Source organism: the organism of the source record quoted next, unplaced genomic scaffold (genome assembly GCF_019419815.1).
Source record: "Pyrus x bretschneideri cultivar Hongxiangsu unplaced genomic scaffold, Pyrus_bretschneideri_v1 Contig6, whole genome shotgun sequence".
NCBI classification, from domain to species: Eukaryota; Viridiplantae; Streptophyta; class Magnoliopsida; order Rosales; family Rosaceae; genus Pyrus; species Pyrus x bretschneideri.
In genome coordinates this window covers 1,819,459-1,842,876 of record NW_025999798.1, presented here as the reverse complement: position 1 = coordinate 1,842,876, position 23,418 = coordinate 1,819,459, and the positions used below count along the sequence as shown (strand labels likewise).

Genomic DNA, 23,418 nt, shown 5'->3' with positions numbered 1-23,418 from the left:
CGGATCTTTTTTTTAGGGATCTCATGATCTCACATGTTAATCGTATATCGTACGGTCAGTTTTTGTTAGGTATTATTCATATTTAATTTTAAATTTTAAAATGATTTCTAATCGCACAATATACGATGAACGAATAAGATCACGGGATCCCGAGAAAAAGAATCATGATATACCATGAACGAATAAAATCACGAGATCCCTAAAAAAAGGATCCTCGCTGAATCCTTTTCTCGCCTCATGTGGTTACAAATTCTCAACGAACGGTAACTCACGCTTTATGAATGGCCAACCAAGTAGTTAGCTCCGTGGTCATGCTGCCCTATTGGATTTTCTCTTGTGTTGGCCCTTTTGGTTTAGGGCAGGCCCGTACCAATATATTTCCTATAGCTGGCCAGACAAATGAAATTCAATTCGATCGATCACCATTTCCTTCATTCCTTGCCATCCCTAGCATTATACTTTTCTAACTTGTTACCATTACCAATTACTTTAACTAGACAACGTCTTCATGCTTTTTCTCTCATGCTTATAATTTGTTATTGCATCAAACACAACCTAGAAAACTGATTACCAAACCTACTCATTCAGATGCAAGAACTATGATTTTGCTTAGTCTTGAGAGTAAAGGTTATTTTGTAAGTAATTACAATACGGGGAATTAGAACTTAAGCTCTACAAAACACATTGCTCTCACCATCTGATATAACCCACGTTTGTATTATTATTATTTTTTATATATATACAATTTGATTTAACCCATGTATGCATTATTTTTCTAGTTTCTTCATTGAAACAAGCACAAATTAGATGAACAAAATGATTGATTATTTGCAAAAGGTGAAATAAGAAGGAATAAATAGTAAATTAGAAAATCCATTACTTAGTAGAAAAAGGAAAATTTACATTTAGTCCTTCAGCAACATTCAAATATAACAACCACGGACAACACTGAATTAACCATCAGCCTCAGCTGAATTACAATAATGCCCTTCCAAAACAAGCCCAAGATGCTAGTAATATTTCAAAACACTAATGGCGGGTGGTCAAAGACTCAAAGTCCACCACCTCTGCCAACTTCTGATTTTACAAATACTTCAGAAGTAAAAAGAAACAATACCCAAGGAGTTAGGGTCCCAAAGAAAGTAGGGTACCCTATACCTAAGACACATATAATTCAAAAATTAAAACTTGATGGGAGAGCCCTTATAAAATAAGCCCTACTCACTTTTGACCGCAGAGGCCAAAGACCTTGACTCAGTGACTCAGAATACTAACTAATATCCTAGTATACTTAAGAGTCACACTAATCTTAATTATACTTCAGTATATATTTAATGACCTAGGAAATGGCTAAATATGGAGGGTAAATTAGGAGGTGGCGTGGGGGTGCCCTAGCGGAATTGGGCACCGCTGTAGGTCTGCCCAAAGGACCATCCAGCAGGGGCAGCATTGTAGGACACAACAGTCCTGCCGTCACTTGTTGTGACCTTGAAAGAGAGAGCTTGGCCGTTGAGGTAGCTGTTGGATTGCCAGTTTTGCCCCCAGTTTCGGGACATTGCTTGCCAGCCAGTTCTGGACCCTTTGACGGAAACAGAGTGCACATCACCGGCACCACCAACGTTTGTGATAAGGACCAGGTTGAAGTAGGAGTGTCCGTTGATTGTGAATCTGATGCCTCCCCTTCTCATGCAGGGTACCCTACAAAAAACCCAACAAAATAAAATTAGAAAAACACCTCAATTAGAGAAAAAGAAAATTTCACATATATTTGCATGTCACCCTCTATCAGTTTTTTAGCCTTGAAGTTCCTTTATTGTCCTTCTTTCATTTCCAGGAATTTTTAATTGTGAAATTCTTTTAGTGCCCTTCTTCCTTTTTTTCTTTTTTTTTTTTTTTTTCAAAATATAATGCAATATTAAAAGACCATGATAAAATCCCACAAAAATTCTCATAAAATTAATGATTTTTTGGGATAAAGTATGGATCTTTAGCTATGAAATGTTGAAATTTAACTAGGGTTTTACCTTCTGTAGGACACAGGCACAACTCCGGCTTTGTATTGGGCAATGTGCTGGAAGACAGGCTGAGAGAGGTCGAAGTGGTGCTGTGGAGGGTTGCACCAGCCGCCGGCATTGTTGGGGAGGGCGTTGTTCGGCGGGCAGAAATTGGTGGCGGTGACCACAATGGAGCCCGGCAGACACCATTTGGGGTCGTTCACACACCTAATCTCGTAGCAAGATCCGCACCCCAGCCCATTGTTGAACAGAGCAGTGCTCAGCGCGGCCGTGTTGGTTCCGTACCCCTGGCTGTAGAGGTTGCCGTAACCACAAGCTCCACCTTCAAAAACAAAATCCGAAAAATTCAGAAGTCAGAGGTCAGAAAGGGCACTTAAAAATGGTAACATGAGTAAAAATGGAATCTTCTGCTGTTTTGGTTCATACCCATTGTGCCAGAAGCGTCACCGCCGCCGTAGAAAGTGGCGCGAGCATTAACCCACCCGCCTCCGCCGTAAGCATGCGCAGACGCCACCAACATTGCAAGAAGACCCGCCATGAAAAACCCAGATGAAGAAGCCATTTTCCTGCATGCAAAGAAGTGAAACCATTAAGCATTTTAGAAAAAATGCAGCTTTTTGATTGGAAACCAGTAAGCATTTCTAATTAAAATTTGTACAGAGAGAGAGAGGCACAAGATTATTACATTTGGATTGGAAACGAATGAGGCTTGAAAAAACAGGGGAGAGGAAATGGGAGGAGGCAGATGAGTGAGGGAAGTGGGAGGGGTTACGAAGGATTATATAGAAATTTTGGGGAGGTAGGTGTAGGGTTAGGGGAATTTACTGTTTAGCCACCATGGCCACTGAGCCACTGACATAAACTTTTATTTTTTAATTAGTTGTGTTATTTAAAGCCATCTCTAAGCGAGGATTGGCTAGAGGCTTCTTTTAGCTATCTAGTCCGATATTAATATTTTAATAAACAGTACATGATGATATTTGTCTTTATCTCTAACCGAGGGCCAAAGGGTTATAGGGCTTGTTTTAGCCCTGTCACAAAAAATCATCTTCAACTGAGGGCCAAAAGGTTATAGGGGCAAACATAATTTATTATTTAAATTTAAAAACTATAATAACTTAAATTTAAAAACTACAACTTAAGAGAATTTTCAATGTGACCGTCATACGAGGTGGTACACCATGTATCTTTATATAAATAGTGGGATATGTGTATTAAAATGTTAATAACTTAAAAATTAAAATTTTCCACTACTTGATGTACCATCTATATTTCCATTACAACTAAAATCTCCAATTTTGGAGGACAAACCATGTGGTTTTGTGGGGGAAGTTTCCCAAATGCAAGTGAGATATGGTGTTTTTTGGGGTGTTCATCTGTAGAATGCAGACCTCACATGCAAGCATTGGCCATTTGCCGCAAACAACCTTTTCCCTCTTTTGTTTGTTTTCCATGCTTCTCTCTGCTTTTACTTTTCCTCCTCTCTTTTCATTATTTAGATTTTCAATTATATTTTTCTTTTTACAAAACAATATTTAAGCTAATTTAGTTTAATGAAAGAGATAAGAGACTTCGAACTCAGGCATAGCCGCGTAAGAGAGATTGTCGTTAGTTAACAAGCTTAACCAACGTCTAGTATAATTTACGGAAATGAATTTCGAACACAAAAACAAGAGGCGAATAGACTGCTTTAAGCCAACTTGACTAACCTACATGTGAATATTATATTTATTATATAGGTTTTTCTTCAAGGAACCCATACTCACCACAACAACCATTTTTAAAGAGCTTAAAGACTCTTGGTGAACTGGGTTTTCTTGCTTCGGACAGAATCTCTCTTACCTAACAGAAAGTGAACAACTTTATTTAGATTATTGCAGAACTGAAATGTGCATAAATAAAAATTTGCAGGGAGATTTTATCTTGAACCACAACCTTTGCTGTCTCAATCAGAAAAGAGAGGGAGAGAGAGAGAGAGAGATGTGTTGTGTCTCTGTCTCTCTTGTTCTCTCTTTCTCTGCAATGGCACACATTGAGACACACATCTCACACAGTTAAAAAAGCTTTAATTACACAGCCGTTTATTAGGACCTGGGGCAGGATGGGAGGAATTCAATTCCCAAATCTTTTCTGGTAAACGAATTGAATGAGGATTTTTTGCTCATGAATCCATGAGTATTTCATCCTTCTTCGTTAAATGGCATCTCTTCTGTAACAAAATAAAAAAAATCATCATCAGTTTACACTTTGTAAATATCAAAAGAATAATTTACATAAAACGAGTTAATTGTTATTGAGTGTTACCATGTATGCGGAAAAAATGAACATACAATTGATTATTGAGATGTTATATAACTGGACACGTTATATAACGGTGAACACGTTATATATCATATATAATTTCAAATTTTTATTGTAGTTATATTGAATTACTGTAATCGTCCGTTCGTTTTCAAGTATGTTGGGTTACTGCAGATGATTCTATCAAATCATAACAGGAAGAAAATCAGAAAAAGAAAGCAAAAGGTCCACGTGTACACTCGGAGAAGCACATGGGTGACGACATTTTCAGCAGCTTAGGTGTCTTCTCGTTGAACAAGACAGGAAAGGGATATCCCTTTTCACTTAATCCATTAAATTTGTGATTCGAACCGTTGAAATTTAATCCAATCGTTACAAACGTGAATTATTTTAAACGTTATAATAACTGTAGCCGTTGGATCAAATTTCAACAATCCAAATTCTAAATTTAATGAATTAAGTGGAAAGATTCCCCTTCCGAACAAGACCTCCATCTTATTAAAATCCCCACTATTTTATTTATATTCTTTACTTGAAGTGGACTATCTTTTGCCTCTCAAAATATGTTTAACAAATCATACAAATACTATGAGCAGAACAAAGCATTTTTATTTAAATCGTAGTTTAGAGATTTATTTGAAATAAGATGGGTGATTTATCTAAAATATATAAAGGTAGATTGTCCTAGCGAAATCGAGGTCTCCTTTTTATATAAAAGAAAAAATCACTATGAATATTCGTTAATAACAGCTTAATGAAGAAGGTGTACGTTAGTAGTTTTTTCTTTTTTTACGAAACAAACTTCACCAAGTTGATCGAACTTAGGGTTCACTTAGGGGTGTTTACTAAACATTAGACAAAAGAATTACAGAGAGATTTTCTTAATCGCAATTGATTGAACAAGAAAGTGCACACTTAGGATGGATGCAAGTATTGTTTTAGGTTGTTTTGTTTTCAATACAACAAAAATCAACTCGAAATGAGAGGCATGGGTAATTAACAACATGATCTAATTATAATTAGATACTGAACTCGTCATATATATGAATCAAATATGAAACCTTGTACAAGTAAAATTATATTGGCTTTGTATTTTCTTCTGATATTTAATTAATGGTGCTTGTTAATCACATAAACTAAACACAGATCTTGAATCTTGATTTATATTTAATAAGATAAGATTGCAAGGAAAACGACAACCTCTCGATTCCAACTTCGCATGGAAAACGACAACCTCTCTATTCCAACTTGATTTGGCGAGATCTTAATAACACCGTGATACTCGGCATTAGTGCTTTCAATCATCTAACTAGTGTCCAAATTACACATAGAAAATTTAGGTCATGTACGTAATTAGTAGCAGCAGTAACCATGTTTATTGACTTCATAAGTTTTTATTTTTGTTTTTTTTTACGCTATATCTTTTGTTGTACGGCTTCATTATCATGTGTACTATTCATTAATATAAAAAGAAAATTGGCAATTTGAGGCAAGTTTAATCATAAATGAGATGAGTTTATCAAGGATACTCATTTTCAACTTGCCATTGAACCCGGTCAAGACCTCCTTCCGCCGTCTGATTTTGCTCTTGAAGCCCATCTTTTGGATCATGCAAAATTGAAGAATGTTGACTTTGCTGCCATTATCCACCATCACTCTACCGACCATGCCCAATTGCACATAGATTACCAGGACGTCGTCATGGGAGAAGTCTACTCGTTCGGAGTCTTGCTCCGTAGAGCCGATGATCGGCCCTGGTATAGCATCGACAGTTTGAACCAGGAAAACCGATCTCGCCTGCTGGATCTTCCTTTTCTTGGAATTGCTGGTGGCCCTAGATGTTCGTATATTTGTATAAATTTGGATCGCATATGTGAATAACCTCATAATGGTAGCTCAACATTGTAACAAGTGTGTTATTCAGTTATAAATGTATATGAGAATTTGCAATATAGTGAGAGTATCTCAACTCCTTATAAGCCTTTGCAAAGTTAAATTTTTCTCCATTCTTTACATTCTTCCTATTTTTTGACATATGTGTCTATCTGATGTGGTCCTGATAGTTTGTCATCCGTTACAATTACTTGATTGAGGTAAAAGTAATATTCTTGGCACAGTTTAACCAACTTATTTAACTTCGTGCATTTTCAAGATATGCGCCCATTGTCTGGTGAAAGAGACTAGTTGAGTCCTTTAACGGCGCCAAGTTGCAGCTGCTGCACATGCAATTGTTTGGCTTATTGTTCTTTTGTTCAAAACCCATTTGGCTTCTATCCGATTTTCCTTTTGAGTTTTTTGTTTCCTGAGAGATTTTTCCACACAGAACCATTAAATTATAAAACCCAGGTGAAAGAAACCCAAATAGAAACAGACAACGCACTTCAAAATCGGATCTGATACGCGAAAGTTGCACTCCAATCTGTGTCTAAAATCCGATAAACTTTTGTGAGTATTGAAATACATGTCTCGTAGTGTATCGTTTCACAAGTTACTCAGGGTTGACAACATAATCCCATAATATTATTACTAATAAATCAGGAACTGTTATTACCATTCCAAAAATATCATTCTACACTCCTCACAAATGTATTTTTCTTTCTAATTATAGAAAGTTTGGAGTGCAAAATGAGATTTTTTGTGTGCCAATAACAATTCCCATAAATAAACTTGGTCATTATAACTTAAATTAAAATAACTAGCCTCTATGCACGTGCTCATGCGCGTGCAGAATGTAATTTTTTGAATCATAGTGTGCTACGAGCGATTTACATGTTTTAAATGTATTTATTAATGTAGATGGAAATTAATAATAAATACATTTAATAAAAGCGGTCTTTTAACTAATCAAAGCAATTGAATCCATGTTAATAAAAGCGGACTTTCAATTTTCATTTACATTTTATTGAATTTACATTAAGATTAGAAAAAATAATATTTAATAAACAAATTATTGATAGCCCATTATGATTTATGAGGCTAAGCCCACTCCCTTCCCTTAGTGTAGATAACATCATTTGTTAAAAAAAAATCATTTGACAACTAATTGAATCACATTATTATGCGTGTGCGAGAGACTTTTTTATAATTGACACTACGCATCTCTTAAGTGTTTAAAATTTGAGAAATAATATTTAATAAATAGCCGCGTGCAAAAGTTATTTTTTGAATCACAGTGCACTATGCGCGACTTAGATATTTTAAATAAATTTATATGAGTGAATTGCTTCAATATTTTTTTTATTTCGTTATTTTCTTTTTTTATCACCTGCGCACCTTTTAAAAAGTTTTGAACACAACATTCATGATTTTTCTTTCCCATTATCACGTGGGCACCATCAACTTTGTCATTGTCATTTGTTTATTCTTTTATCTTCCTTTTCATTTTTTTATTCTTTTCTCTCTCTGCATTTATATTTATATTATAATTTATGATGACCAAATTACCAACTTGCCCTTGCATAATTTAATATATTATTTTGGACATGTTTTGAATTTTTTGGCTAAGGGGCAGTTTGGTCCAATAATTTTGTACAAGCCGGTGACACCAAAATGAGCCTCCGGCTTTATATATAGAAGATAACGTCAGTTTTATAAGTAGACAAAAATTTAATCCGAAAATCTTCAGCAATACACTACAAAACCATTTTAAGATATTTATTTTATGAGAATTGTTAATAGCATTTCAAAAATCTCATTTGGCATTCTAAACTTTTTATAATTACTTGTGAGAAATGTAAAATGAGATTTTTAGAGTACTAATAACAATTCTTCATTTTATTTGAAAATTGAAGTTTAACGGCCAATAACCAACTTGTAGTTAAGATACGTCCAAATGAAATAGTCCATCAATCCAAGTTGCTTTTTCAACTGCGCCCTTTTGTATAAGATTCCATCTGGACCGTCCATAGTCCCAAGTATTTCTGACCGGTGTCAAATGGTGATGGCGTTTTAGATTTTCTAACCTTTTCTGTTTTCTCAGTTCAAGATTTGATACTCTGCACCCGGGCAAGGTGCAACTACAAGTCAAATACATCGAAAAATCTCATTCATTATTGACTTATGACTAACATATTAAGGTCTTTTTCTATTACTCGTTACTCAAATCAATAAGCTAGATTTAATCTTTAAGATAAAACGATCATCTAAACTACATATTAATATAATATTTGTTATTAATTAAAAATAAATAAAAAAATTATTTAGTCTTCTATCATAAAAAAATAAAAATAAAGACAATAACATAATTTCACGTTACTACCCTTAACTTAACTAAAAATAAATAAAAAAATAAATCTCTCACCCTCTCCCTCCACTCTCACATTCTCTTTCTCTCTTCCTCTCTCATTCAATTTTAAAAATAAAAATAAAAAACTTCACACACTTTGTGTATGACCATATACTAGTATATGACTGTCGAAACATAATTAAGGTGTGCAATTTTAAGTCCAAGTCTTTCTCGCTTATCTGATTATCCACCATTTAAAGAATAAGAAAATACTACATACGCTAAACCTTTCATAAGTTTGTATTGAACAAATTTTAGATTCAGAAATCATCAGACACAAATTATATGGCATGACATGTGAATGTTGTCTTTATGGTTGATTAATTAGAAACTTTATTAATTTGACAGTTCCGCTTGAAGAAAGTACAGAGTATCTACCCTAAATCAACTGGCAGTATATCAAACCGTGCATGTCCTTGTAAGCATAAGCAGTAATCTACTCTTCTTCGTGTTACTAATTTGGTTTTATGATACAACTTGAACTTTCTTTACGCAACACATAATCTTTTTTCCTGGAACAGTATTAAGAATCTGTTAAAAGGGAATTAAAGATTTGATTAGATTGCAGTAGTACTAATTATATACCTCGTGAGGATGACTGTAATTCGCAACTCCTCATAATCTCTATGTTCATCTCTTGTCTCACCTCTTTCGTTGTGCTTGTTAAAAGTGACCATCACATGCTAATCATATGGAGCGACGACTTCAACCCAAAGCTATAATCAATCGAATACTAAGGGAGTTGTTATTCACATTTATCTTTTTATCTCACACACCTTTTTAATTTTCGATCGTCAAATCAGATTAATTAAAGAAGATCAAATGACAGTAATTATTAAGAAGTGTTAGGGAGGTCAAAATGTGTGTAAAAAGCCCCATAACTAATCACCACCAACATGTGGTCCAGCAAACAAATAAAAAAAAAACAGAAATTTGTACCCCCAACAGAATTCCTCCAGTTGGAATGAAACAAAAATTTGAAAAAAAATTAAAGAATGGTGGAGGAAGACGATTCAGTTGGGTGTGATTTTGAATGCTGTCCAGTCTCTTGTTACAAGTCCGTGAGGAGAGAGAGAGAGAGAGAGAGAGAGAGAGAGAGAGAGGAATGATTCTGAATGCTGTCCAGTCCTTAGAGAGAGAAAGAGAGAGAGAGAGAGAGAGAGGTATAAAGTCACAGCACATTGCTCTAGAAGCAGAAGCAGAAGGAGGCAGGCGTACGAGTAAGGGAATGTGAGAAGGAGAACAAGCCCGCGATCAAAGGAGTTGTTGCCTACTCAAAAAGCAGGAGGGACTTGAATTTAATTTGAAGATATATCTTTATGGTAGATTTGGCTTTTCTCAGAAGTGCTTTTCTTGTCTGCATGCTCTTTTTCTTTTATGTTTTAAACGCTGCCTCATGGTTAACCAACCCAACTACCTCTAGGATTCTTTCTTCCATAGCACTGGGCCAGTAAAGGCACCTCCAACAACCCAAAGAAGATTTGGTGAAGTGCTTTCAAAGTTTTAGGGTTTGGTTTTTTTACTTGGTTAAACAATAAGCACTGATGGTGGGCAAAAAAGTTTAGTGTTTGTTCATTCCTAAACGGGAAGAAGAGTAAAAATGATTGTCTTTCTAGTCTGAGGAATGTAAAATTAGAGATGCAACCCAAGTAAATTTTGAAATTTTGAACCCTAAGTAACCAATGATTGTGTTTTACATGTTATATCTTAAACAACTTTAAGCCTCTTTTATTTGTAACAATTAAAGTACAACTCTCGTGTGACACATTATTCTCTTGTGATATTGTAGAAAGAAAAATATGCTGCCGACACTAATTATGTTTAAGATTTGCATAGATCCTCTTGTTACAACATTTAATGATGGATCACTTGACTTTTTACATTAGAATAAACCCTAAAAAAGTTGTCTATGCAAAAGTGTGCGCCGGATCTTGCTTTATATTTTAAGTAGGGTGTAAAAATAGGTTGAAGTCAAACGAATACACACTACTAATTCCCCTTTGGGTCATGCATGTCCCATGGTGTTCGAATGTGCATGAAAATCTATTGGATTCTCTGTGTTATGTGACCCCTCACTATCACAGATTCACATTGGTTATTTTTTAAGAAAATTAAGGTTTTACTATAAAATTAATTAGTAATATGAGAAGTGGTTCAATCTGTTATAAGCAGATGTAAAGTTTTTCCTTTTCTCGATGTGGGATTGATAACTCTCAATAAGCCCACACGCTCCCTTCTGTGTGATGAATTTTCAAGTCTAACATGTGGACAACACAATGGACCGTTGACTTGGAGTACTTGTGACTGTTGGACTGTACACCTGTGACAACCTACTTTGATACCATGAAGAAAGTTAAGGTTCTACCATAAAACCAATTGGCAAGAAGCAACCCAATCTTTTATAAGCACATACAAGGTCTCTCATTTTCTCAATATGAGATTGATAACTCTCAACAAAGTACTACCTCATACATATTGTACCCCTTGGAGAAAAACATTTTTGATCTAACAAAATCTACGTCAAGAAAAATATATAAAAGGTAAATACATATAAAGAAATGATTTTTACATACTTTTTCTTATTTTTCACATAGATTTGTAATTATTGATTGAAAACAAGAATCAATGGCCGAAATCAAGAAGGCTATCTAAAAAGTGTAAAATATATATTTTTATGTAAAGAATTTAAGTATTACTAAAAGAAATGAATATTATTACATTTCAGTAAGCAATCTACATTTTGAGAATGTTTGGTTTAGGTTAAATTATTCCATCTTGTCGAACTAAATTAAGCCAACTGCCCAACTTCTTGTCACGCAATCTTTTTGTTGAAAAAATGGTTCGAACTACAGAAATCTTGGGTTAATAACATTTAAAGCTATCATTTTCGAGTCGATTCGTTTCTACAAAACCTAATTCATGTTGCACAAACATGACCTAAATCGATGTGATGCTTAACCACACAGTAGTCTCGATTTTCAGTACTGTGGAAATATTTCACCGACCTCTTGATGCTCTTACTCGATCGAGCACTTGTTTGAGATCACAAAAGCCGTATAGCCAGGCCAAAGGTTACATGACATAAGCCATGAACTTGCATTCAGTACCTTACAAACAGAAACCCTATTTGAAGCAACTGACATACAATATCCAAATTAATCCTGCCATATAGCTTAAGCAACATAGCATACATCTTTCAGCCATTGCAAGCAAGCAACAACGAGGGGGAGTTCCATCACGTGTGTACGTATAGAGAGGTTTACAGTCACACTTGCATGCACGTGCTTGGACTTCTAGTTCTACGTCCCTTGCGATTGCATGTGCCATACGGTTTAGGGTTTATAGTTTCTAACAATTTGTAGAGAAGTTTGACTTGTACGCTTCAAATTACATTTATATGTATTAATTATTCTTCTTTTTATAGTCAATGAGAAAATCAACGAGTAGATCAAGTAGATCAACCATGTTTTTCATATTAAGTCAATTTATTCCAATAAATATAATATAAAGAAAAACTTTATAAGAAATGATAAGATGTATATAACGTTAATTATTAGTGCGTATTGGTTAAGTCACACAACAGATCAATAATAATTTAATATCGAATTCGTTATTTATGAATTTTAAGACCTATCATTTATAAGCAGATAAAAATATCATTAAATTGTAGTGTTAATGACAATATATGTATATTGTGATGGTACAAGTTGGTGCATAAACTTCAACCATTACCCTTTAACTATCAGTTATAAATTTATTGCTTGGAGGTTTGAATTTTATATTTTTGAAACGTTTGAAACAAGTTTCCGTCTAGGTTTGGTGAAGGGAACATGTCCACATGCAATTGGTGGTTCGTATAAGAGTTTCTTGTTATAGAAAAGAAAAGAAAAATGTTTGGATTTGGGTAAATTACACAGAACTACCTTAATTATTGGGTCATTAATAGTTTCATACCTCGTTTTTAAAAAATGTCAATGTCATACTGTATCTTCAAATTTGTTGCAATATCATACATTCTGTCAGTTGTCTGTCAATTCATCTGTTAAATTTTTTTATAAATAACTTTTTTTTAATTAATTATTATTTTAATATTTAAAAATATTAAATGGTTTTTTTTTTTGTTTTTAATAATATTTTATTAGTTTTTTTAATGGAAAGTGTGCCACATCACAAGCCACATTAGCATTTAACAGAGGAATTGACAAACAACTGATGGAAGGTATGACATTGCAACAAATTTGAAGATACAGTATGACGTTGAAACTTTTTAAAGACAAGATATGAAACTGTTAATGACCCAATAATTAAGGTAGTTATGTGTAATTTATCTCTTGAATTTTTACTTTTCTTGAATTTCTTTCTCATTGGTCAATGCTCTTTCAATTGGGTTGGCCCAGATTATGAGGCCCATATCATGATAACTTGGGTTGGCTCTAGATAACCCTACAGTTCCCCTATCTCATAGTAATGGCTGCTAAAATTTGGAGGGAGTCTATCATCACCACAGTGCCCGGCAAAATGGTCCTACGAATTGACAGTAGTGAGTACGAAATTTAGGAGGGCACGTGGATACAATATCTGTCTTACTGGGGCTGTACAAGCATCAAGCATGGAAGGGAAAGTAAATTGTTTAAAAGGGTAAACTGTACAGTACAAGATTTTCTAGTATGGAGTTGCATATTCAACTTTTCGTTCATTCGGTGTATGTCATACATATAATAATTGTAGAGCTTTCAATTAGACTAATTGTGTCGTCTAAACACAATTAAATGGTAAGCAAAATGCTATTTTTGCATTGCCTAAGTTTTATTTATACGATTTGTTAAGAGATAATCTGCTATACAATTGTTGATATATACTTTTGTTTACAGATTTTATCATCTTAAGAAGAAAGCATATTAAAAGTTGATGTTGATATATATATTTGTCGCAAAAAAATAAAAAAATCTAGATCATTGCTAGATCAGGATTCTCCATTTATCAAATGTTGAAATTGAGACCTTGAGAAAAGAATTCTAGGAAAGGATAAAAATGAGTGAGCGTGATATGGTTGTGGCTGTCCGAATGGTACTTTTCATGCTATAAGATGGGTGCATGGATTGGATATATGATAGAGAAAAAGAAAAACCTAAGCACTGCTAATTGAATCCAGCTCTGCACTAAAATGAAAAAGAAGATAAGAAAAAGTAAAATATCCATTGAACGACAACATGGTCACCCACTAAAACGTATAGTAGAGAGTTTGAAGACGTGCCTCAATGACAAGGCGATGAGCTTTGGAACCACTAAACAAAAGCGAACCCGCTTCAAGTTTTATTACAAACTACTTTTCAACTTCGCTCAACCAATGAATACCAAGACATCTCACATTATAGTCTAAGAAGAAGGCTTACCTAAAACGAGAACACTAAAGATATAAAATATCAGTGTCTGAAACGTATCACGTGTCGTCGTGTATTTCATAGGAGGAACGATTGCTTGAACTCGAAGAGAAGAGAGTGCCGTTAGGTTGGGCAGAGCAAGTACTGTTTAGGAAACAATCCCACATGAAAGAGGCCAGCATGTTGGAGGAGTTCCTCCTCAACTCTCAACTGATAAAGTTCTTCATGCACGCTTGGTCTGTAATGGGCCCCTTCCCTCCCCCTCTTCACATGCAGCTCACCTTAAGGGAGTAAAACTTCATTACAAAAATACATAAAGGAGCAAAACCCTAATCTTTTGTCATAAAAAATTATTTTCTTCTTAAACCCTTATTCCATTCAGTTTGAGCGCCAACTGAATTTGACTTTGCCAAAAAAAAAAAAAAACAACGATTTGTAATTTATAAAGTCGTTCAAAAGAAAAAAAAAGAAAGAGACACAATGGTCGTATAGGATCGATAAATATTTGCATCATGCATGATGAGCTTGGTTAATATTTTCATTCATTAAGCTAATCAAATCAATTGAATTGGGACATCACATTACTATTGTCGGCTGCGAAATGATAATTGTTACGATAATTACTAGATTTAAACATGACTAGATGCTCCCACAAATTTAGAGAGATGGCATGAAACAAAGGGTGAAGGGTTTTCCCTTTTCCAAAAGGAAATTAAAGATATGCTTCGATCTTTTGTTTCAAATTGTACATTCTTTGACAAGTTCAAAACTTTATCACTCCCATTAGGAAAGCGAATTCAAAAGCATGTGTGAGTTATGTCAATGGATTAAGGTAGTATTTTATCTCATTCACTGGAGTTTAAGTTACTCACATCGTAAATTATAATGATTTAAAATATCATACTGTAAAATAAAAACATTAAGTGGTTAATTAGGTCAGTTAGTTAATACAGTGTGCGTCTCTCATTCGCTCTTAATTTCAGATCATCAACTTCGTAGATTAGAATGGTTGAGAATATCGTATTATCATATAAAACCTAAATACTTAGCCTATGGGCCTATAATCTAGTCACAATCGCAATACTATCTCAAATCTTTGTAGGAGTAATTAGGGCTTTTAATCTGATTGTGACAAGGAAAGGGACCATAACATGGCTACAAATACAATAGGCTAGTGGGTGAAAGTTCCATTTGTGATGTTCAAACATGGCCCAGTTGCAGAAATAGTGATAGTTGATGGTTTGAAGAAAAGAACAGAACATCTGGGCATGGTGGCATCTTACAAATGCAGGATGTGCATTTGTCTGGGGCAAACCCGGCTCCGCACATGATTGTGGGGAAGGAGAAGATGATGGTCCCCGCAGAAAATACTCCACTAACCCCATTTCCATTGGTAAAAAATTTCAATGGGAAAAGTGTATCGAGATTCTCTCCGGATCTCTTAATTCGGAGCCGATCGATCGAAAACTCTGGATTGCTCATTTTGAATTCTATGGTCCTCCTAAGCCTATTCACTGACTCACCTCACAAATCAAGGATCCGTGTCTCTCTCTCTCTCTCCCTCTCTTGAACTGGGACTGCGAGAGCCAGAGAAGATTTGAATTCAGGAAAATTGTTCTCACTTGGGTAAATTATAATACACTCTAATTATAAACACTTTTTGTGGTGGAGGGTGAACTTTACACTCACATCTTAGTAATTACACGAGATGGTCCAAGAAATCCGATCCCTGAAAAGAAATCTGGCCCAGAACAACAAGGATATGATAAAGTTTTTGCAGCAACATGTTAGATCCCTTCGATATACGCATGCAAATTGCAGGATATGTAGAGGACCAATATTTGATAGTGAAATTGTCTGTATTAATATGTGCATGTTAATATGTTACGTTGCACTCCCCACACAACTTAATCCAATTTTTTTTTTTTTTTTTCCATTATCTTTGTTCTTGTCTGTAATCTGTGACAGCGGCTAATATGTCTACCATGCCAAGTGAATAAAAAGCTTCTCAAATATCAAACAAGATTCATGTTGCTTGACCACGTAGCCGTTTATTTAATATCAACATTTTGTCCATATTACTGGTGTTTGTTATTGACATTTCAATACGTAAGTGTCAAAAATCATGTCGATGGGTTTGTCACTAAAAGTCTAAATAAATAAATAAAAAAGTAAAAAAAGTAAATGATAATGTAACAATATTTTGCCAGATGGTTGACATGACACGTCTACACAGAGATTGAGTCGACCGAGCGAGCGAAATGTGCAACACAGGACTCTTTAGTCTTCAGACAAAATCAGATATTCATTTCCACAAGGGGAAGAAAAATCATTCACAACCAAAATAGAGAGGCACAATAACAACGTTAAACACTGCAGTTGTCTACTTCCAAAAAGGGTTTCCAACACAATTTGCACAAGATCGAATCTATACAAGGCGATAGGTTTTGCAAATCACGGTTGATATATAACGATCTATTGAGACTTCCAACCAATTAGCAGACTTCAACGATCGCCTATTGAGAAAAATTTCGGACTCCAAACTTCCAGTTAGCTATGTGTTTTCTTCAGTTTTTAAAACTCGGGCCTGCTGTCATCTTTGATTTTGAGCTTCCAACTGCTCCCTGGTCGACTGATTTTCCACTCAAATGCTGCAAAGAGTGAGAACCAATTTTTCTTAGCTTACCTGGAAACTCTTTGCCCAAATTACCTTTCAAAGAAAGATTTTTCTTTATGCGACTCCTGTTAAGCAACAGCATACTATTGCGCGGGGGAGCATGCAAAGCCCCTTCAACGCAATCTCCCACCTGTGCACAGCCCCAAGGCCTGGATGGCCCATCATCACTAATTGGTCTAAGCCTTGGAAAACCAGCCCGCAATCTTGAGAAGCCTTGCTGCTCTTGGAGATTTTCTTCCTCAAATTTGGCACATAGGGGACAGGGAGGGTCGCTTTTTCGTGTCTTGGGTGTTGTTTGCTCCAAGCATTCTGCATGGAAAACATGAGAGCAAGAAAGAACCCCGGTAACTGGCATATCTCCACTTCTCACTATCCGACGAGAACTCCAAGGTGATCTCTGTGAAAGAAACCTTTCACACATGCCACATCTAAAACCATCAGATACATTATTACAAGGTCGACCAGAAACCTCTGCCTCAAATGACTCAGAAACATCTGCAAAATCAATGCTGCTACTGGCACTACTCCAGCGGTGGCCATCTCTTTGAGGAGTAGCAGAATCATACTCTGGAAACCCAGCAACTGTGAGATCAGAAGACTCTCTGGGGGAAGTTTGTGCAGGAAAGGACAAGGGATGAATAGGTTTGGACATGAACGAACACCGACTTGCATATGTATGATGAGAAGATAGGTACGGCTTGACAGTGGGTTCAGACTCGCCACTGTCTGAACGGGATGAGGTGGAGCCCCCCATGTCTTGGATTTCTGAGGTTCCCTGCAAAGATACCATAAAAGGAAACGCTAAACAAATTTCCTTAATCTGATAAACTAGGAAAGTTAAAATCTCATACAATACCTCCATGGTAGGTCTAAAGGATGTATGCCCCAAAGCCACACCTAGCAAGTAGGAGTGAAGTTAAAACAAAATGAGTTACAACATGAATATTACCAAACAATGACAATCTTAATGAAAGTCCTTAATAAGTATATATTTTCAGTTCTCTATTTTTACAAAGCTGAAATGACCTGATTAATGATCAATCATGGAAATTGTTTAAGCATGGTTTGTTATAATCAATGGCAATGGCAAGAACTCAATCAGGGCTACACTTCAAATGATATAACCAAATCCTTCAAAATGGAAACTTTGAAAATCCCCGAGGATACTCTATCAAGAATCTCAAAAGTACGAAATGTCAATTGAACTTGTGATCATCTGCAATCCGGTACCTGGGAATCTAATGGGCACAACAAAGGTCCACATCCAAGTTTACTAACTCATAGAAATGATCTTGAAACGAATGGAATTCCAGATCAGATACAATAAGCTCCAAAAATTCTTTATCACTAGCACCCTACATGATCGAGAAGAACAAGATGCATTTTAAGTTGTTAAGTAGAAGTAGTCAAGCATGACACTAGTTATCATTATAGAAGTGTCCAACAGATGATCTATAATAACCAAATGGGACATATACGTAGGATAGTTAGTAAGAATCATCTATCAGATCACCTAATTCAGATGGCTTAGCTTTTTGTGACACCTTCACGGTACACACATGCACACAGATGTTAACGGGTACTATATATGTAATAATATTTTTCACGAGACTGTTACATACACTCAAATTGTGGAGTAGCTGCATATGCAGATGTGTAACTCAAAACTATAAACAATAATCATGCAGATACTTTGCACAAATTCATTGATACATTGTAAGATCATTAACAGGCATAAAATGGTACTATGGTCCAGTTCAATCCAACTAAATGAACTGGAAAAATATATGGAATCCGAGAAATATCTTAATCATTGAGGTTACCAAACATTACTCATCTGCACTTTCTGTCGCCAGATTTAAAGCCAAGAAGTAGAAATTCATCTCAGATGTCATAATGTGTGTGTTTGCACAAATATAACAGAATAAAGATTCATCATCAATTGTATTACCTCTCCTTTTTGCAGTTTCATAATCATCTACACTGATTTCCTGTATTGCTGGAGGTGTCCATTGAGGACCTTGAGAAAGGTCAGATGAACCACTTAAAAACAGCCCAGCACCATCAGAAGCTGAGTAGTGGTGATTGTAGAGATTGTTGCCTCTTACCCAGCCCCTACTTCCTTTACTGTTTGATGAAGTAGAAGACCCATATTGCTGAATACCATCATGAAAACCATATTGTAATTCTTCAGGTTGGAAACGGAAATCCCATCTTGATGGGGGTGGTGAGAAGCTGGTATTAGTTCGCCAGCATGGCTCTGCTGGACCCATTGACCAGTCCCTACTGGCAGTATGTGATTCATGTGGCCTTGCGGCCACACAACACAGCGACCCCGTTTTAGCTATTTTTTATAAGACACAAGAAGATTGATTCTGTTTGCTACTAAGCTTCCTGAAGCTCAGCTCATTAATTTACATTACTCACAAGAATTCGTCATAACAGAAACAAGTTATGCTCATTTATGCCAAGTGTCACTTATCAAAGGCTCATGGTACAACACATCATACTACGATGTACTAGGCAACGTCTGACCTTACTAATGCTGTACTCAAGGGTTTTCTATGACCTTATGAACTTCACACGTAAAACGGGTAAACTCAAGTATAAATAGGATCAGAGTTCCTTCCACATTAACCAGACATAATATAAGTATGCTGCTAACACCCCCAAACTTTTTCAGCAAAGCAGAAAACTTTCAAAATTCTTCAACGGTCATAGTGGCAAACCCTACGAACAAAGTTAAGTCAGAAGAACTCAGACAAGGCTCTGTTCAAACACCGAATACGCAATTCGCTTCAAGCTTTCAACAAAATAAAACATCAGAATGCAAATACTCAACAACAAACTAATCCATCACCACTACCATATATCAGCTATTAAAACAAAAACAATGAAATGCATAGAGATAACTACTAACAACTGCAAAGAGCCGAAAATTACATAAATTTGACAAATCCAGTGACTTTTACCACCTATTTCAAAAGGGTATTTTGATAACGACCCAAGTTAACTCAAATTTCAAGTCTTTCGGAAAGTGCATTTTTTTCATATTTATAGAATATTCAACAAAAATCTCAGTAAAAAAAATTTTCAAAAGACCAAAAATTTAGTCTTCGAAACACCAAAAACACATCCAGAAATTACAGTGAAGAAAAAAAGACAGATGGAACGCGCATTTGGGAGCTGAAATCAGTGGAAAACCCTAGAAATTGGATATAAACAATTGAGTATTTTTGAATCCCTGAAATGTAAATCGAGAAAGTGAGAGAGACAGGAGCTTACAATTAGGCGACGGTGAAGAAGCACGAGAAGAAACTCTCTGAGTCAGAGCCGTGACCTAGGCGAGACTGGTCGTCAACTGAGGAAGAAATGGAAAACCCTAAATATATTTGGGGAGAAAAAGGAGGAGCATGTTTAGTGGACCTTTTTGCATTAAGATCCTCCCTTTTTGCATAATTTTATGTAATCACCATTAAACTTTATCAAAACCCTTAATCAATTGCCTTCTCTTTTGGGTGCAGTTTAATTAACAATTTTGTATAGGTGGCAAAGATTGGTTTTTTTTATGTTGCATGACATGACTCATAATTATTCTTCCAATTTTCTCATAATTTAAAAAGAAAAGATATAAACTGTTTAGAACTGACAACGAAAGACAGTGCAAAATCGAACGCAGTAACATTTTAAGATTTATACAGCTGATCTTACTTAGTGTAATAAGATATGATCATTGTTGTTGTTTTTTTGTACGAAAAATTTGTCATTAATTTTTTTTCTTCTTTTTCAACTTACTTTCTTTACATTTATTTTAATTGTCCATGCCCATAATTGGATTATATATTAAATTGTATAAGATTGAAAGAAGCTAAAAAGATTGCATATTAAATTAGACAAGAGAGATATATATACACACCACACATTATGGGACCAACCTAAGCAGGATAATATATATTTAATTTGGCTGATGATTTTCTAAGTTATAGAATTTGTTTTATTCTTGTAGGATTAAAAAATCATATGTCTATTTATTTATTTCATGGTTACGTTAAAAAGAATAGGAGAAGTTGGAACATATGGATTTACTCTTGAGGCCCAAGTGAAGTTGCCAAATTCCTTGCATTGAGGTTGTAGTGACCACAATTGTTTCATAACCACGCTTCCTACACGACATTTTACAGTGACTCATGTGAGTATCAAATTAAATAATTTAACTCATAAATTGGAACCATTTCTATGTACCTAAAGTTTTTGGTGCACTGTAAGAGTTCGTCCTATTAATTAGAATCAAACTCAATTTTCGACCCGCTATGAAACGTCTTATCTAGCCAACATTCTCCATCAACATTTTTTGGATATCAAGTGGACCTCCCGGCCATAAGGTAATTATAATATGGCACTTGTGGCTCGTTCTCGGTCCAAATTATACTCCTTTATTGCACAAATTGCCTTTTGAGCTTAGATAATTGGAGAGCTTTTTCAGTGTGTCAGGAACACGGTCTGATACACAAAAATTTCTCTAATAAATGACCATTATTTATGGGATCCCTTTTCATTTAAGTTGATAATCACACATTATTATAGCTTATAGGTGTAACAAACAGATTACGCTAATTGCTAATTCATCAGGAATTATGCAATTGTTAGTTCAACTTCCCTTCAGCAACAAGCAAGAACCTTGAGGCCCACAAGCCGAATGATAATGCATAGAAGAAAATTTAGCCATCGCATGCAGGTTCATGCACTCACTTTTTTTTGTTCTCTCTCGCGTTACGTGTTGAGACCAATAACCTTACGTTGTCACTTGCAAGCTATTCCATACACTTGAGGGTTTATAATTGAGGCACTGGACAAGGTGGTCGTGTGAAGGTTAATTTCCGAGAACCCGGATTTGGACAAGGTGGTCGCAATTGTGTTTGCTTCTCGTTTCCCAGGTGAGACGACACCCATCAGCTAGGGTTTGTTGCAGAGGATCAAGAACATTGTGTATGAATCTAAGGATTGTACCATCTGCAGCAGCACCATACAGCTGCAAACAAAATGATAAATCACAATACTCTTAAGATTTCCAGCTCACACGACCTTTTGCAGCCACATGCTCCACGAACAGGTAACGTCCGCCTGGTCTTATAACTCCCTTTTATATCTGAAGGTTACAGGACAAATGAACTTGTTAATAATTCGGATTTTAGATTAACACGGTCTGCAGACTGCGGAAGTTACTTTGTGTGAGAAACGAACGCGCATTTCACATCATCATTTGACAGCGAGAAGGAGCAGTTTTTTCGAAAGCTAAAGAAATAAAACGGATGCTTCCCAAACGATCAACTTAGAAAGCAAAGGCATCTACAATCACAAGTAGTAACCCTTAGACGACAATTACCTCGTGCTGCAAGCGTACGAAAAGGAAATTGTGCCCCTCGTAAGCTAAATTACCTTTCAGAGTGTTATCGACATCTTTAACAGAACACAACACAAGAGTTCCAACAACTGCATCAACTGAAGCATCGTCTAATGGGAATAGCCTCCCCAACCTGTTAAGATTAGCATTTCCCGGCTATGAAAAACAGAACTTTCTTGCATCACAAACAAAACGCAAACACAATTGCAAATGCAAACGAAAACTTGAAAAACAAAATTTAATCACAGGTAAACAAAGCAGCTCAAAAAAATAAAAACTTGCATCTTACTAGGTTCCTTTAGCCAGTGATCATCTTAACAAGAAATTATGCATTGGAAAATAGTTTTATTGCTAACCAGTTTCGGTTTTTTCTGCTATGCCATAAGGGAAGTTTGAAGTTTTCACACACTGCTTGTATAAACTCAAAATTCGAAGGGGCAGACAGGCAGCCACAGCAGCAGCCCGAGCATAATTTTCCATCTTTATATTCGGATCCACGCCAAAAACCCCTGCCGAACACCACTATCAGCAGCGTAGTATCTCAGATTAGGACCAGTCCCAATACCAATTTCCAACACTTGCTCAGCTTTTCCTTTCAGTTCAGCAAGGAGCTCTGCCTTGTAACCTGCAATCTTAACCATCAAATGATATCGCAGTTAAAACATCCCTACGCTAATCTCAAACTTTGGCCAGTTTGGATAGGAAGTGCTTTTGTATGAAAGCATTTTTGCTCAAAATAGCTTCTGCTAGAGGTGTCATTAAAAGCACATTGATACTTCACTGAAAATTGAAGTGCTAACTGAAAAGTTGAAGTATTCTTCAAGAGCATATGCTTCTCTAAATCCGCTTATGTGACTCAAAAACATTTTAGTATTTTTGTCAAATGTAGTCAGAAATGCTTTTAATTGACACAAGAGAGAAACGCTTTTAATCTATCTAGAAGCAGTCTCAAACAAGCCTGTAGTCGAAAATGAGATCAAAACTATTAACATTTGTTAACTTAAGTTTATAATCATTAACCTCGTCATCATAAGACTTCATGGAGGTATTCAAAACCGATGCATAAAACTCCTCGCACCGGTCTGGACTTGGAGGGTGAACTTTTTCTAACATGGCCCATGCATTCATCAACGTATACCCATCTAACCATGTTAGCCGAAAACACCCTTCAAATTGGAAGCCATGGCGGCCAAATTGGGAATCACGATGTCGCCACTGCTGCTTCAATGAAGCGCCGTCCTCTGCACAAACATATCCGCTGCTGACGAAGCGCCAGTGACCCAGCGGTTGAAGAATCCGAGTTGACTCAGGTCGGAGAAGGATCGGAACGCGATGTGATTAGGCCACGTGGCGCAATG

General features: G+C 35.8%; 3 protein-coding genes across 4 annotated transcripts; all 3 read right to left on the bottom strand.

Moving 5' to 3' along the window:
* Positions 1-853: 853 nt before the first annotated feature.
* Positions 854-2,859, bottom strand: EXP5 (expansin-A1). Its single transcript, XM_009362050.3, has 4 exons — positions 2,701-2,859; positions 2,442-2,581; positions 2,025-2,337; positions 854-1,698 (listed from the first exon to the last, which is right to left on the bottom strand). Coding segments are annotated over exons 1-4 (762 nt in total). The 5' UTR covers positions 2,703-2,859; the 3' UTR covers positions 854-1,391.
* A 13,409-nt stretch (positions 2,860-16,268) lies between these two features.
* On the bottom strand, positions 16,269-20,100 carry LOC103950805. Of its 2 annotated transcripts, none has more exons than XM_009362043.3 (4): positions 19,945-20,100; positions 18,611-19,389; positions 17,516-17,556; positions 16,269-17,434 (listed from the first exon to the last, which is right to left on the bottom strand). In XM_009362043.3, exons 2-4 carry the CDS (start codon positions 18,930-18,932, stop codon positions 16,550-16,552), a joined length of 1,248 nt encoding a protein of 415 aa, XP_009360318.2. In that variant the 5' UTR covers positions 18,933-19,389; positions 19,945-20,100; the 3' UTR covers positions 16,269-16,549. The 2 variants fall into 2 exon arrangements, with proteins under 2 accessions (XP_009360318.2, XP_009360319.2); XM_009362044.3 differs by having other exon boundaries at positions 17,516-17,550.
* A 1,429-nt stretch (positions 20,101-21,529) lies between these two features.
* Positions 21,530-23,188, bottom strand: LOC125468213 (putative methyltransferase-like protein 7A). Its single transcript, XM_048571678.1, has 4 exons — positions 23,081-23,188; positions 22,568-22,692; positions 22,043-22,193; positions 21,530-21,688 (listed from the first exon to the last, which is right to left on the bottom strand). The coding sequence occupies exons 1-4, from the start codon at positions 23,186-23,188 to the stop codon at positions 21,530-21,532; spliced, it is 543 nt and encodes a 180-aa protein (XP_048427635.1).
* Between the last annotated feature and the right edge of the window lie 230 nt (positions 23,189-23,418).